Source organism: Salvelinus sp. IW2-2015, linkage group LG11, assembly GCF_002910315.2.
Source record: "Salvelinus sp. IW2-2015 linkage group LG11, ASM291031v2, whole genome shotgun sequence".
Taxonomy (NCBI): Eukaryota; Metazoa; Chordata; class Actinopteri; order Salmoniformes; family Salmonidae; genus Salvelinus; species Salvelinus sp. IW2-2015.
The window spans coordinates 34,360,299-34,375,126 of NC_036851.1; the positions used below are offsets into that span (position 1 = coordinate 34,360,299).

Here is a 14,828-nt window from a genome sequence, read left to right on the forward strand (position 1 = left end):
TGATCAACCTTCAAAGCAGAATTACTTTCCCATTGTTCCTCAATTGCAGTGTATGACATACCATTTTCTAGCTCTGAGTATATACTTTTATCCAATGTAAAAAAAAAAAAAAAGATTTCAAATTTTGCTACATAAGACCAATTTGAGCCGGTCAGTCACAAATATTAAACAATAGGCTGACACCTGGATGAAGTGAAGACTAGAGGATAGTTGAAGGGTGCCACAACAGAAGTGGGTTGGTGTGACCGTGGAGACTCCCTCCCAGTTCAAATGAACTGTGTTTCTTAATTACGATGTCGCCGTGAGCACAGAGCCACTTAGGATTCATTACACATACAGACACAGACAGACAGAGCATGCTGCCCTGTTCTGAACCAATTGCAATTTTCCTGTCCTTTTTGTGGCACCGGACCACACGACTGAACAGTAGTCCAGGTGTGACAAAACTAGAGACTGTAGGACCTGCCTTGTTGACAGTGCTGTCAAGAAGGTAGAGCAGCACCTTATCATGGAAATACTTCTCCCCATCTTAGCTACTGTTGTATCAGTATGTTTTGACCATGACAGTTTACAATCCAAGGTTACTCCAAGCAGTTTAGTCACCTCAACTTGCTCAATTGCCACATTATTTATTACAAGATTTAGTTGAAGTTTAGGGTTTCGTGAATGATTTGTACCAAATACAATGCTTTTAGTTTTAGAAATATCTTATCCCTTGCCACACACTCAAACTGCCACTAAGTGCTGCAGTCATTTCAGTCGCTGTAGTAGCTGACATGTATAGCGTTGAGTCATCCACATACACAGACACTCTGGCTTTCCTCAAAGCCAGTGGCATGTCATTAAAGATAAAAAATAAATAAAATAAAAACTTTTTTCAAAGGGCCTATCCATGTAAAAAGGCAGGCCTTCGCCAAGACACTTCTACCCATCTTCAATTATTGTGTCTTGAATGATCATGTCTTCAAATATCCCTTGCTTTTAGGTTACGATTAGCAAACAAAATAAATTTGCCACACTGACAAAATGTCGTCAATTATTCACCCATGTAAGCCATAAATGCTTTTTTCCTACACATGTTCATGCTGGATGATATGTGTAGCTAACCCAGTATATAAAATAGATACGATGCCATCAGCTAATGGGTTTCAGGTTTGCTTATTTTTTCACCATTCTGCTTCATTCTAATCTAAATCAAACAGCGTATGTTGCAGACAGAAGAGGGCGACATTAAATTGGTAAAAGAGAGGGAGGGAGAGACTTATGCAGAACTGTCAACATGAGGGCTTTAAATGTCATTGTGTTACCATCTTGAACATAGGCTACTTGATATAGGGAGAAGGGACATGTATTGTAATAGGCAGGGGCACAACTGGGGGGGGGGACATAATTAGTATTATTTTTATATCCAGTTGGATAAACACTTCAAAAACACAAGACCACTTTGAGGTGTCCACATGGTTCTAAAGCACACCGTTGCCTCGTTTGTATCACCAGGGGAGACAAAAATGTCATTTCAGAATGTGGGGGAGGGGGATATGTCCTGTCCCCAGTGAAAGTTGCACCCCTGTTAATAGGCCAATATATGTCAGTCATCCCAACAGAGGCAATGAAAGCTGGAGAGAAAATCTGCCATGGTTATGTTGAGCATTCCTCCCTTCTGTATATCAACTATATGCCCCATCTCTCTTCATTATCTTATCTGATGGGCAGCAAGGTGTATGGGAATTTCTGACATGCTATCGCCGCCTCGCTTTTTAGATATATATATTTTTTATAAAATAAATAAAAAGAAAGATGTTGAGCCTCCAGTGTCAGAGTAGGTTTACTAAAAYGGACATTTTAACAGTCAGTAGAGTGGCTTGTGAATATGACATGAGCTGGCAAGCTATTTGAGAGATGCTGCAAACACACACACACCCTCTCCAGGTCAGTGACAGGAAGCAGAATCCTGTTGGGATTGTGCGTGCATCAGAAATTCCAGCCACTTCTGCGACAACATTCACAGGTGCCTACCCACTAAAACTAGAGTAAACACATTCAGGCAACCTAATGCATACCAAAAAGTCCCGGAATAATCTTAAATTGAGCACACACAGACACACAAGAGGCTGAGTGTGTTCAAAAATAAAAAGGCACACAAAATACCAGAGTTACCACAGTATCAGATAGAGTACAGACAACCCAAACCTGGACTGGTCACTAAGAGCCGGGAAACTGTGACAAGTCAGCCAAATATATACAGTGGGGAGAACAAGTATTTGATAAACTGTAAAATCGGCCGTGTTTCCTACTTACAAAGCATGTAGAGGTCTGTCATTTTTATCATAGGTACACTTCAACTGTGAGTAGAATCCAGAAAATCACATTGTATGATTTTTAAGTAATTAAATTGCATGACATAAGTATTTGATCACCTACCAACCAGTAAGAATTCCAGCTCTCACAGACCTGTTAGTTTTTCTTTAAGAAGCCCTCCTGTTCTCCACTCATTACCTGTATTAACTGCACCTGTCCACACAACCAACAAAACAGACTCAACCTCTCCACAATGGCCAAGACCAGAGAGCTGTGTAAGGACATCAGGGATAAAATTGTAGACCTGCACAAGGCTGGGATGGGCTACAGGACAATAGGCAAGCAGCTTGGTGAAGGCAACAACTGTTGGCCCAATTATTAGAAAATGGAAGAATTCAAGATGACGGTCAATCACCCTCAGTCTGGGGCTCTATGCAAGATCTCACCTCGTGGGGCATCAATGATCATGAGGAAGGTGAGGGATCAGCCCAGAACTACACGGCCGGACCTGGTCAATGACCTGGTCAATGACCTGAAGAGAGCTGGGACACAGTCTCAAAGAAAACCATTAGTAACACACTACGCCGTCATGGATTAAAATCCTGCAGCGCACGCAAGGTCCCCCTGCTCAAGCCAGCGCATGTCCAGGCCCGTCTGAAGTTTGCCAATGACCATCTGGTGATCCAGAGGAGGAATGGGAGAAGGTCATGTGGTCTGATGAGACAAAAATAGAGCTTTTTGGTCTAAACTCCACTCGCCATGTTTGGAGGAAGAAGAAGGATGAGTACAACCCAAGAACACATCCAACCGTGAAGCATGGAGGTGGAAACATCATTCTTTGGGGATGCTTTTCTGCAAAGGGGACAGGACGACTGCACCGTTGAGGAGAGAGATGGATGGGGCCATGTATCGCGAGATCTTGGCCAACAACCTCCTTCCCTCAGTAAGAGCATTGAAGATGGGTCGGGCTGGGTTCCACATGACAACGACCCGAAACACACAGCCAGGGCAACTAAGGAGTGTGCTTAAAAGCATCTCAAGGTCCTGGAGTGCCTAACCAGTCTCCAGACCTGAACCCCATAGAAAATCAATACGGACTTTCAACTCCCTCCAAAGATTTTCTATGGGGTTGAGATCTGGAGACTGGCTAGGCCACTCCAGGACCTTGAAATGCTTCTTACGAAGCCACTCCTTCGTTGCCCGGGCGGTGTGTTTGGGATCATTGTCATGCTGAAAGACTCAGCCACGTTTCATCTTCAATGCCCTTGCTGACGGAAGGAGGTTTTCACTCAAAATCTCACGATACATGGCCCCATTCATTCTTTCCTTTACACGGATCAGTCGTCCTGGTCCCTTTGCAGAAAAACAGCCCCAAAGCATGATGTTTCCACCCCATGCTTCACAGTAGGTATGGTGTTCTTTGGATGCAACTCAGCATTCTTTGTCCTCCAAACACGGCGAGTTTGAGTTTTTACCAAAAGTTATATTTTGGTTTCATCTGACATCTCCCAATCTCTTTCTGGATCATCCAAATGCTCTCTAGGACACTTCAGACCTGGACATGTACTGGCTTAAGCACGGGGACACGTCTGGCACTGCAGGATTTGAGTCCTGGCGGCGTAGTGTGTTACTGATGGTAGGCTTTGTTACTTTGGTCCCAGCTCTCTGCAGGTCATTCACTAAGTCCCCCCGTGTGTTCTGGGATTTTTGCTCACCGTTCTTGTGATCATTTTGACCCCACGGGGTGAGATCTTGCGTGGAGCCCCAGATCGAGGGAGATTATCAGTGGTCTTGTATGTCTTCCATTTCCTAATAATTGCTCCCACAGTTGATTTCTTCAAACAAGCTGCTTACCTATTGCAGATTCAGTCTTCCCAATTTTGTTTCTGGTGTCCGTTGACAGCTCTTTGGTCTTGGCCATAGTGGAGTTTGGAGTGTGACTGTTTGAGGTTGTGGACAGGTGTCTTTTATACTGATAACAAGTTCAAACAGGTGCCATTAATACAGGTAACGAGTGGAGGACAGAGGAGCCTCTTAAAAAGAAGTTACAGGTCTGTGAGAGCAGAAATCTTGCTTGTTTGTAGGTGACCAAATACTTATTTTCCACATAATTTGCAAATAAATTCATAAAAAATCCTACAATGTGATTTTCTGGATTTCTTTTCTTATTTTGTCTGTCATAGTTGAAGTGTACCTATGATGAAAATTACAGGCCTCTCTCATCTTTTTAAGTGGGAGAACTTGCACAATTGGTGGCTGACTAAATACTTTTTTGCCCACTGTACATGGGGCTTTGGTGACAAAACGGATGGCACTGTGATAGACTGCATCCAATTTATTGAGTAGGGTATTGGAGGCTATTTTGTAAATGACATCGCCGAAGTCGAGGATCGGTAGAATGGTCAGTTTTACGAGGGTATGTTTGGCAGCATGAGTGAAGGATGCTTTGTTGCGAAATAGGAAGCCAATTCTAGATTTAACTTTGGATTGGAGATGTTTGATGTGAGTCTGGAAGGAGAGTTTACAGTCTAACCAGACACCTAGGTAATTGTAGTTGTCCACATATTCTAAGTCAGAACCGTCCAGAGTAGTGATGCTGGACGGCGGGCAGGTGCAGGCAGCGATCGGTTGAAGAGCATGCATTTAGTTTTACTTGTATTTAAGAGCAGTTGGAGGCCACGGAAGGAGAGTTGTATGGCATTGAAGCTTGTCTGGAGGTTGTTAACAGTGGCCAAAGAAGGGCCAGAAGTATACAGAATGGTGTCGTCTGCGTAGAGGTGGATCAGAGACTCACCAGCAGCAAGAGCGACATCATTGATGTATACAGAGAAGAGAGTCGGCCCAAGAATTGAACCCTGTGGCACCCCCATAGAGACTGCCAGAGGCTCGGACAACAGGCCCTCCGATTTGACACACAGAACTCTGTCAGAGAAGTAGTTGRTGAACCAGGAGAGGCAATCATTTGAGAAACAAAGGCTATCGAGTCTGCCGATGAGGATGTGTTGATTGACAGAGTCGAAAGCCTTGGCCAGGTCAATGAATACGGCTGCACAGTATTGTTTATCGATGGCGGTTAAGATATCGTTTAGGACCTTGAGGGTGGCTGAGGTGCACCAATGAACAGCTCGGAAACCAGATTGCATAGAGGAGAAGGTGCGGTGGGATTCGAAATGGTCGGTAATCTGTTTGTTGACTTGGCTTTCGAAGACCTTAGAAAGGCAGGGTAGGAGAGATATGTTTGTAGCAGTTAGGGTCAAGAGTGTCCCCCCCTTTGAAGAGGGGGATGACCGCAGCTGCTTTCCAATCTTTGGGAATCTCAGACGACACGAAAGAGGTTGAACAGGCTAGTAATAGGGGTTGCAACAATTTCGGCAGATAATTGTATTAAGAACGGKTCCAGATTGTCTAGCCCGGCTGATTTGTAGGGGTCCAGATTTTGCAGCTCTTTCAGAACATCAGCTGACTGGATTTGGGAGAAGGAGAAATGGGGAAGGCTTGGGCGAGTTGCTGTGGGGGGTGCAGTGCTGTTGCCCGGGGGAGGTGGTAGCCAGGTGGAAAGCATGGCCAGCCATAGAAAAATGCTTATTGAAATTCTCAATTATAGTGKATTTTTCTGTGGTGACAGATTTTCCTATCCTCAGTGCAGTGGGCAGCTGGGAGGAGGTGTTCTTATTCTCCATGGACTTTACAGTGTCCCAGAACTTTGAGTGTGTTGCAGGAAGCAAATTTCTGCTTGAAAAAGTTCACCTTGGCTTTTCTAACTGCCTGTGTATATTGGTTTCTAACTTCCCTGAAAAGTTGCATATCACAGGGGCTGTTCGATGCTAATGCAGAACGCCACAGGATGTTTTTGTGTTGGTTAAGGGGAGTCAGGTCTGGAGAGAACCAAGGGCTATATCTGTTCCTGGTTCTACATTTCTTGAATGGGGCATGCTTATTTAAGATGGTGAGGAAGGCATTTAAAAAAAAAATAACAAGGCATCCTCTACTGACGGGATGAGGTCAATATGCTTCCAGGATACCCGGGCCAGGTTGATTAGAAAGGCCTGCTCGCTGAAGTGTTTCAGGGAGCGTTTGACAGTGATGAGAGGAGGCCGTTTGACCGCTGACCCATTACAGATGCAGGCAATGAGGCAATGAACGCTGAGATCTTGGTTGAAAACAGCAGAGGTGTATTTAGAGGGCAAGTTGGTTAGGATGATATCTATGAGGGTGCCCGTGTTTACGGCTTTGGGGTGGTACCTGGTAGGTTCATTGATCATTTGTGTGAGATTGAGGGCAACAAGCTTAGATTGTAGGATGGCTGGGGTGTTAAGCATGTCCAAGTTTAGGTCACCTAGCAGCACGAGCTCTGAAGAAAGATGGGGGGCAATCAGTTCACATATGGTGTCCAGAGCACAGCTGGGKGCAGAGGGTGGTCTATAGCAGGCGGCAACAGTAAGAGACTTGTTTTTAGAGAGGTGGATTTTTAAAGTAGAAGTTCAAATTGTTTGGGTACAGACCTGGATAGTAGGACAGAACTCTGCAGGCTCTCTCTGTAGTAGATTGCAACACCGCCCCCTTTGGCCGTTCTATCTTGTCTGAAAATGTTGTAGTTAGGGATGGAGATTTCAGAGTTTTTGGTGGTCTTCCTAAGCCAGGACATCCGGGTTTGCAGAGTGTGCTAAAGCAGTGAATAAAACAAACTTAGGGAGGAGGCTTCTAATGTTAACATGCATGAAACCAAGGCGATTATGGTTACAGAAGTCATCAAAAGAGAGCGCCTGGGGAATAGGAGTGGAGCTAGGCACTGCAGGGCCTGGATTCACCTCTACGTCGCCAGAGGAGGAGTAGGATAAGGGTACGGCTAAAAGCTATGAGAATTGGTCGTCTAGGACGACCGGAACAGAGAGTAAAAGGAGCAGGTTTCTGAGGGCGATAACATAGCTTCAAGGTGTAATGTACAGACAAAGGTATGGTAGGATGTGAATACAGTGGAGGTTAACCTAGGCATTGAGTGATGATGAGAGAGATATTGTCTCTAAAAAACAATTGAAACCAGGTGATGTCATCGCATGTGTGGGTGGTGGAACTGAAAGGTTGAATAAGGTATAATGAGCAGGGCTAGAGGCTCTACAGTGAAATAAGCCAATAAACACTAACCAGAACAGCAACGGACAAGGCATATTGACATTAAGGAGAGGCATGCTTAGGCGAGTGATCATAAGGGTCCAGTGAGAGGTGAGGTTGGTTGGGGTCACAGCGATTCAGACAGCTAGTCGGGCCATGGGTGGCAAGCTGGCAGAGGATGGAGGTCTGTTTTTAGCCACCTYGTGCGTTTCCGTCGGTAGATTAGTGGGGTTCCGTGTGGTAGAGGGGACCAATCCAATTAGCAAAATAGTTAGTGGCCCAAGAAAATTGTCCGATAGACCTATTCAGATAGCAGCCGATAAGACAGCTAACGATTAGCGGGCCGCAGATGGGAGTTCAGGTTACGTTGCGACCAGTTGGATAACTCCCTCGGGCAGATAACGTCGGTAGTCCAGTCGTGAAGGCCCGGTGGGGGCTTCGCATCGGCAGTAAAACGGGTTCGGATAGGTGATTGTAGCCCAGGAGTGGCTGATGGAACTCTTCAGCTGGCTAGCTCTGGAATAATTTATGTTTGCTCCGGGACCGACTGTAGCCAATAGTCACTCGGATAGCAGCTAGCTTGCTGCAAGATCCAGGTGTAAATGTCCAGAGCTTGCAGTAGAAATCCGGGGATATGGAGAGAAAATAGGTCCGGTATGCTCTGGTCTGAGCCGCGTTGTACAAAACTGGCGATAGCTTTTCGAACTAAAGGATAGCTGATGACCGCCAACCGTGGTTAGCTGAATACTAACGTTAACCAGTGAACTGGCTAACTTCTGGCTAGCTTCTGGCTAGCTTCTGTTGTGGATTTCAGATTTGAGGTGAATAATATATATATTTTTTTTTWAATTGGTGAGGCAGGTTGCAGGAGATTGTTTTGAAGTTGAGTTTTTAGAAATAAAAAGATATAAAAAGATATGCGAAGAATATATATATATATATACACACATACATACATACATACATACATACATACATACATACATACATACATACATACATACACGGGACACGACAAGACGAGGACAAAGGACGTCTGACTGCTATGCCATCTTGGAATAATTGGATGATATGAATACCGAGTATGTCTACTTCACCATCAGCCCATTTTATTGGTAAACTGCAAGGTAATGTAAAAGTTGTATTTTTTTAAGGATCCAATACTTAATATTGTACACTTATGACAATTAGGTTTTAGTCCAGAAAAGTTATCTAGATCTTCAATGAGACATTGCAGGGATCTAGCTTGCGGACTTAAACTTGAGTCATCGGCATACATGGACACCTTTGTTTTTAAGCCTTGGATTTCTAATCCTCTAATGTTATTGGATCTTATTTTAATAGCTAGCATTTTGATGGCCATAACGAATAGATATGGTGACAGCGGACACCCTTGTTTAACTCTTGACAATTCAAAACTGAGAAGTAGCCGTTATTTACTATTTTTACACCTGGGGTTGCTATACATAATTTTTTTACCCATTTTATAAGAGAATTACCGAAATTGAAAAAAATCCTGGCATTTGTAAATAAAATCCAGTCTTACTTTATCAAATGCCTTTTCAAAATCCGCTATAAATACCATTCCTGGCTTCTTGTGTTTCATGATGTTCTATTATTTCTAGTAGTTGTCGTATATTATCTCCAATGTATCGTCCATGTAAAAAAAAATAAACTGTGATCAAGATGAACAATACCTGGKAAAACCCTTTAATTCTGAGTGCTATGCATTTTGCTAGTATTTTTGCATCACAACATTGAAGTGTAAGGGGCCACCAGTTTTTAGATAGACCGTGTCTTTATATTTGCCATCTGGGTCTTTTTTTAATAATAGAGAAATCATACCTTCCTGCTGAGTACCTGACAGACTACTATTTCTATAGGAGTAGTTAAAACAATTTAACAATGGAGCTTTTAAGTATATAAAAAAAATACTTGATATACCTCTACCGGTATGCCATCTTTCCCTGGGGGTTTTCCAGACTAAAAGGATTTAATAGCCTCAAAAAGTTATTCCTCTAATTTGGCCTTCGCACTGATCTTTCTGTACATTTGTTAATTTTCCATTTTTTATATTAATTTGGAAAGAATTCCTTACCATAATCGTCATTCAGTGGGATAGGATGAGACGGAAAAGAGAACATCTGCCTAAAATAATTAGCTTCCCCTTTTAAAATATAATTCGGAGAATCATCGATGACTCCGTGTGGCTCAGTTGGTAGAGCATGGCGCTTGCAACGCCAGGGTTGTGGGTTCATTCCCCACGGGGGGACCAGGATGAATATGTATGAACTTTCCAATTTGTAAGTCGCTCTGGATAAGAGCGTCTGCTAAATGACTTAAATGTAAATGTAAATGTAACGAGTTTCTGCAAATTMTTTTTGTTAGCGTTCCTGTATTGGAGTTTCAGGAAGAATTTTGTGAATTGTTCTCCATATTCCATCCAGTTTGCTTTATTTTTGTAATAGATCGTTCTTGAATAAGTTCCTCAAGTTATTTTTGTTTATCCTCTAACTTATTTTGTATCTCTGTAGTATCGTTTTTATTGCTATCTACCTGTACTATTAGTTAATGGATTTCCCTTGTTAGTCTTGTTTCTTTAGCCAGAAACTGCTTTTTTATTATTGATGAATATTGAATGAAGGTACAATTAAAAGGTATCCTAAACAATAAGGGGATTTTCTGAACCTATATTATACTGGAAAAATTCCGTTATAAATTATTTTGTCTTAGTTAAAAAATAAGTTGTCCTCCAGTAAACTTTGATWAAATTTCCAATATCCCCGTCCACGTGGAACATCTATAAGAATTATGTGAATGCCAATTAGATGATCAGATCGCATTCTGTCTCCTATTAAAACTTTTTTAACCTTTGATGCAAGAGAGAAAGAGACAAGAAAGTAGTCAAGACGACTAGCTTGATTAAGTCTCCATGTATATCTCACTAGGTCGGGGTTTTTTAGTCTCCAAATATCTACTATTTTTTATGTGTCCATAATATTTGTGATTTCCTTAAGGGCGCGGTGATGATAGTTTGTAGAGTGATTACCTTTACGGTCCATTGAGGTACTTAACACTGTGTTATAGTCTCCTACCATAATGATTAGATAAATAGGTATAAAATGTGTTCGAAGAAGAAGTGTGGATCATCCTGATTTGGACCATATAGATTAAATGAGCCAAATATCCACCTTCCTTGCAAATCATTCCTGATTATTTGCACATTCAGATCAAAATATTTGTAAATTAATATCATCACACCCTTTGAGTTCCTTTGTCCATGACAGAAAATTATTTCACCACCCCATTCCTTTTTCCACACAACTTCATYTAAGGGTGTAGAGWGAGTTTCCTGTAAACAGTATATGTTATATTCCTTTTCTTTTAGCCATGTAAAGACGGATCTTTTTTATAATCTGCCAAACCGTTACAATTATAACTGGCTATACTTATTTCACCCCTTACCATAACTAGATACTATTCTCAGGCTAAATTGACCATAATTAGTGCTTGTAAAGTTACTGCCATCAGAGGTATTATGAAGGTCAAAACTAAAGCTTTCAAATGTCAGATATTTAGAATTAAAGAAATAGGTTCTAGCACTATTTGTTTTTATTCCCTTAACTGTTTGCCTGTGAGCCAATGCCACAGATGTTAGAAAATTGAGACACATTTTTAATGTAGCAAATCTGGGTAGGTTGATGTGTATGATATTGGATATGATATAATGAGTGTGTATGATGTCTGTATAAGCGTAAGACTAATGTGTGATGTCCAAATAAATAATAACTCTGCCAATTTGCATGTTTGAGTGTCTATGTGTGTAACATGTAGTGTGTATAGCCTTAATATTCATAATTGTAATCCATATCGTATCACCATCATAGTTGCATCATAATTACCTTTAACATAATTGAAAAACACATCCCAGCATTTCCATAGCAATTGACGTTTCACATGATCATGAAAGAGACCTTGCATTACTCTAGAGACGGCTTCACTACAGTACAAATGTATTCCGTACAATATGTTATTGCACAATGCCCCTATTTTAATATCTTCCCCTTGCTTGTTGTAAACATATATAAACTTGTAGACAAATACATAAAAAAAGATAGAGAAACACATTAAATGATAAAACACTTCGACAATAGAGAGGGAGAGAAGAGGAAAGAGAGTGAGAGAAGAGACCGAGATCAGGTGTGTGTGTGTGTGTGTGTGTGTGTGTGTGTATGTATAAGTCCGTATGTGTAAGCAAGCATGTAGTTGAGTACGTGTGTGTTCATATCCACTTCATATTGTTCACATCATGTTGCAAACAAGAACGTAAGCAATAAAAGCATCTCAATTAATGATGCACCAGAAAAGCCCTGAGTCGTATTCATAAGGGCACACCGTAGCAAAACGTTTTGCAACGGAAAAGGAAACCAAGTAATTGGTATTTCTCATTGAACGCTAGTTCCGGTAGTCCCTCCCTGTTTAAGTTTGTTTTCTTCTGTTTGGTGCCTAATGAATACGACCCAGGTCAAAGATATTGTACCAACCCTAAAAAGTTATCAAATATTACTGCACAGGGGGAGACCCACTTACGTTCTCTCTACCCTACTCTCAATTTCACACTTTACTCCTCTAGTTCTGCTTCTCTCTCCCCCCAACACACAAGCCAGTAGGGAGTTGAGGAAACCCTGTAGCCGACAAAAACAAATGACCAAGACCAAATGCATTACTTTCAAACCATTGTGTGGATTTCTGGGACTAGAGTTTGCGTAAGTGACAACAACCCATGTCTTATTTCACAAAATGTGCAGATGCATAAGAATCCACATCTCTACAATGTTCACGACGAGCAAGAGGCTTTACTGTTTCAGTGAGCACTTGACTACACCTTGACTGATACTGCTTCATGGGGAGTGCTGCTGACCAGACCACTGACCAACCAGAGGCTGTTGTTTGTGTCTGCCTGGGCTCTGAACGGTTCTGTCTCTCTTCTGGAAGCCAATATGGGTCACGGGGTCCAGGACAAACCAGTCTTTGTCCCCCTCCACTTGGACACAATGTGAGGGGGAGGAGGGGGGCGGCCCCTGGAACACCGTGAAGCTCCAACAAACATTCTGCTGGGCCACATCATAGTCTGGAAAACAATCAGTCTGTTTAAGTGTCAGAGAGAGAGAATTAGAGAAGGAGAGTGGGGGAGGGAAAGGGTTCAGTATGAGGAAATGGGATAGGACAGGAGGCTTCTATTAAGTACTAGTTGGCCTGGAAACCTGTTTCCATAAAAGTGCCATCCCCTGCAGCAGTGGGCTATAACCCTAATCAGTAATCAGCATTGTCAGAGGAGCCAACTGGACATTGGGTCTGGATTGGTCCATCTCTCCTTATAAGTGGATCAGGCGTGTGCATGTTCATCTACAGGCCATAATCTCCATTTATGTATGTACAGTAGAATAATAGTGAAGACATCAAAACCATGAAATAACATATGGAATCATGTAGTAACCCCCCCMAAAAAGTGTTGAACAGATCAAAAATATGTTATATTTGATTYTTCAAAGTAGCCACCCTTTGCACACTCTTGGCATTCTCTCAACCAGCTTCATGAGGTAGTCACCTGGAATGCATTTCAATTAACAGGTGTGCCTTGTTAAAAAGTTAATTTGTGGAATTTATTTCCTTCTTAATGCATTTGAGCCAATCAGTTGTGCTGTGACAAGGTAGGGGGTATACAGAAGATATCTCTATTTAGTAAAAGATCAAGTCCATATTAAGGCAAGAACAGCTCAAATAAGCAAAGAGCCAATCAGTTGTGCTGTGACAAGGTAGGGGTGGTATAGTTTTGTACTTTTTTGGGCAAGCCACCACTTATTACAGTAGCTGCATGTTTAATATAGGCTAGTCTTGACGAAGACAATAGCGTTATGTTTGGCAACAATAGCAAGCCTATCAGAGATATCGTGACAAGATCCAGAGGCCCAGAACTGAACCACACACACCAAAGTTTGCAACAGAACAGTGTACKGTMTACACTCGTTTGTTTTTAAGAAACAGTTTAAATTAAATTGTTTAACTCATAGCCTAAGTTTGTGTCCCGGATTCCTGTTTAATAGCAGTTAGATGCTAGCCGTCATGAAAACGGAGCAGGCTAACGCTAGTAGTGCTAGCCCACTGGTGTTTTAAAATCCACGGATGGGCACAAACGCATCAGGTGTGAGGATTTCCACACAATCACAAGATGGAGGGTTTTGTCTACCCTAAATGCACCACCATCAAGCAGCTTTGGGAAGAGATCCTCCAGCTGTTCTCGGCTGCGAGAAAAGGATTACCTGCTTTCTAAAGTACACCGACCTTGTTGTAACCCAGGCAAACTGAATCTCAGGTTTAAATTCCTTCTATAGCAAAGCTGTTGAGTCGGGGCCGTTGGTCTGTCCCAACAGACAGATGTTAAACTCAACTCCATAGCCAATGGGAGACTGGACACTCGGAACGCGAACGAAAAATCGGGGAGGCTTCATCTAGCCGAGAAGATCTGATCCAGCTATCAAACAGCTTAGCCCCGCTTGAGACAGAGCTACCAGCCCCGGGAGTCAGCACAGATCCTGGGTGTATACCAACAGCCGGCAGACACCCAGTGACATCCTCCCTTACCGCAGTTCACTTCCCCATCGGATTCCATCATGACCACCATCATTGTGGGCAGCTCGATGGGGAGAGATTTTGGCCTGCCTACGATCTGTGGACCGACCAAGGTCCACTGTCACCTAGGAGCCCGTGACCAACTCCCACCCCTGCCCACAGTTCTGGCCAACTACTCCAATATTGACACCATAGTCACTCACGTAGGTTTTAACRACCTTCGTTTTAGGCGATCTAAGGAACTGAGGAAGGACTTTATTTTAAAACACTAGGGCTGACCCCATTTAGTCGACTGGTCAGTTGATAATTGTTTTGTGCCGATATACACTACCATTCAAAAGTTTGTGGTCACTTAGAAATGTCCTTGTTTTTGAAAGAAAAGCACATTTGTCCATTTAAATAACATCAAATTGATCAGAAAAACAGTGTAGACATTCTTAATGTTGTAATTGACTATTGTAGCTGGAAACGGCTGATTGTYTATGGAATATCTACAAACGTCCATTATCAGCAACCATCACTCCTGTGTTCCAATGGCACGTTGTGTTAGCTAATCCAAGTTTATCATTTAAAAAGGCTAATTGATCATTAGAAAACTATTTTTCAATTATGTTAGCACAACTGAAAACTGTTCTCCTGATTAGAGAAGCAATAAAACTGGCCTTCTTTAGACGAGTTGAGTATCTAGAGCATCAGCATTTGTGGGTTTTATTACAGGCTCAAAATGGCCAGAAACAAAGACCTTTCTTCTGAAACTTGTCRGTCTATTCTTGTTCTGAGAAATTAAGGCT

The 14,828-nt window shown here is 42.3% G+C and overlaps 2 protein-coding genes across 3 annotated transcripts in view; one reads left to right on the forward strand and one right to left on the reverse strand.

The window, feature by feature from the left end:
• plpp5 (phospholipid phosphatase 5) overlaps window positions 1-7,140 on the forward strand; it is a 207,390-nt gene extending 200,250 nt beyond the window's left edge. For both annotated transcript variants that reach the window (XM_070445683.1, XM_070445685.1), the window contains exon 7: window positions 7,042-7,140. In XM_070445683.1, the coding sequence (XP_070301784.1) occupies window positions 7,042-7,131 (90 nt within the window). In that variant the 3' untranslated portion in view covers window positions 7,132-7,140. The remainder of the gene's footprint in view (window positions 1-7,041) is intronic.
• Window positions 1-14,828, reverse strand: part of LOC111970275 (paxillin) — a 59,846-nt gene that overhangs the window by 32,374 nt on the left and 12,644 nt on the right. The window lies entirely within an intron of this gene.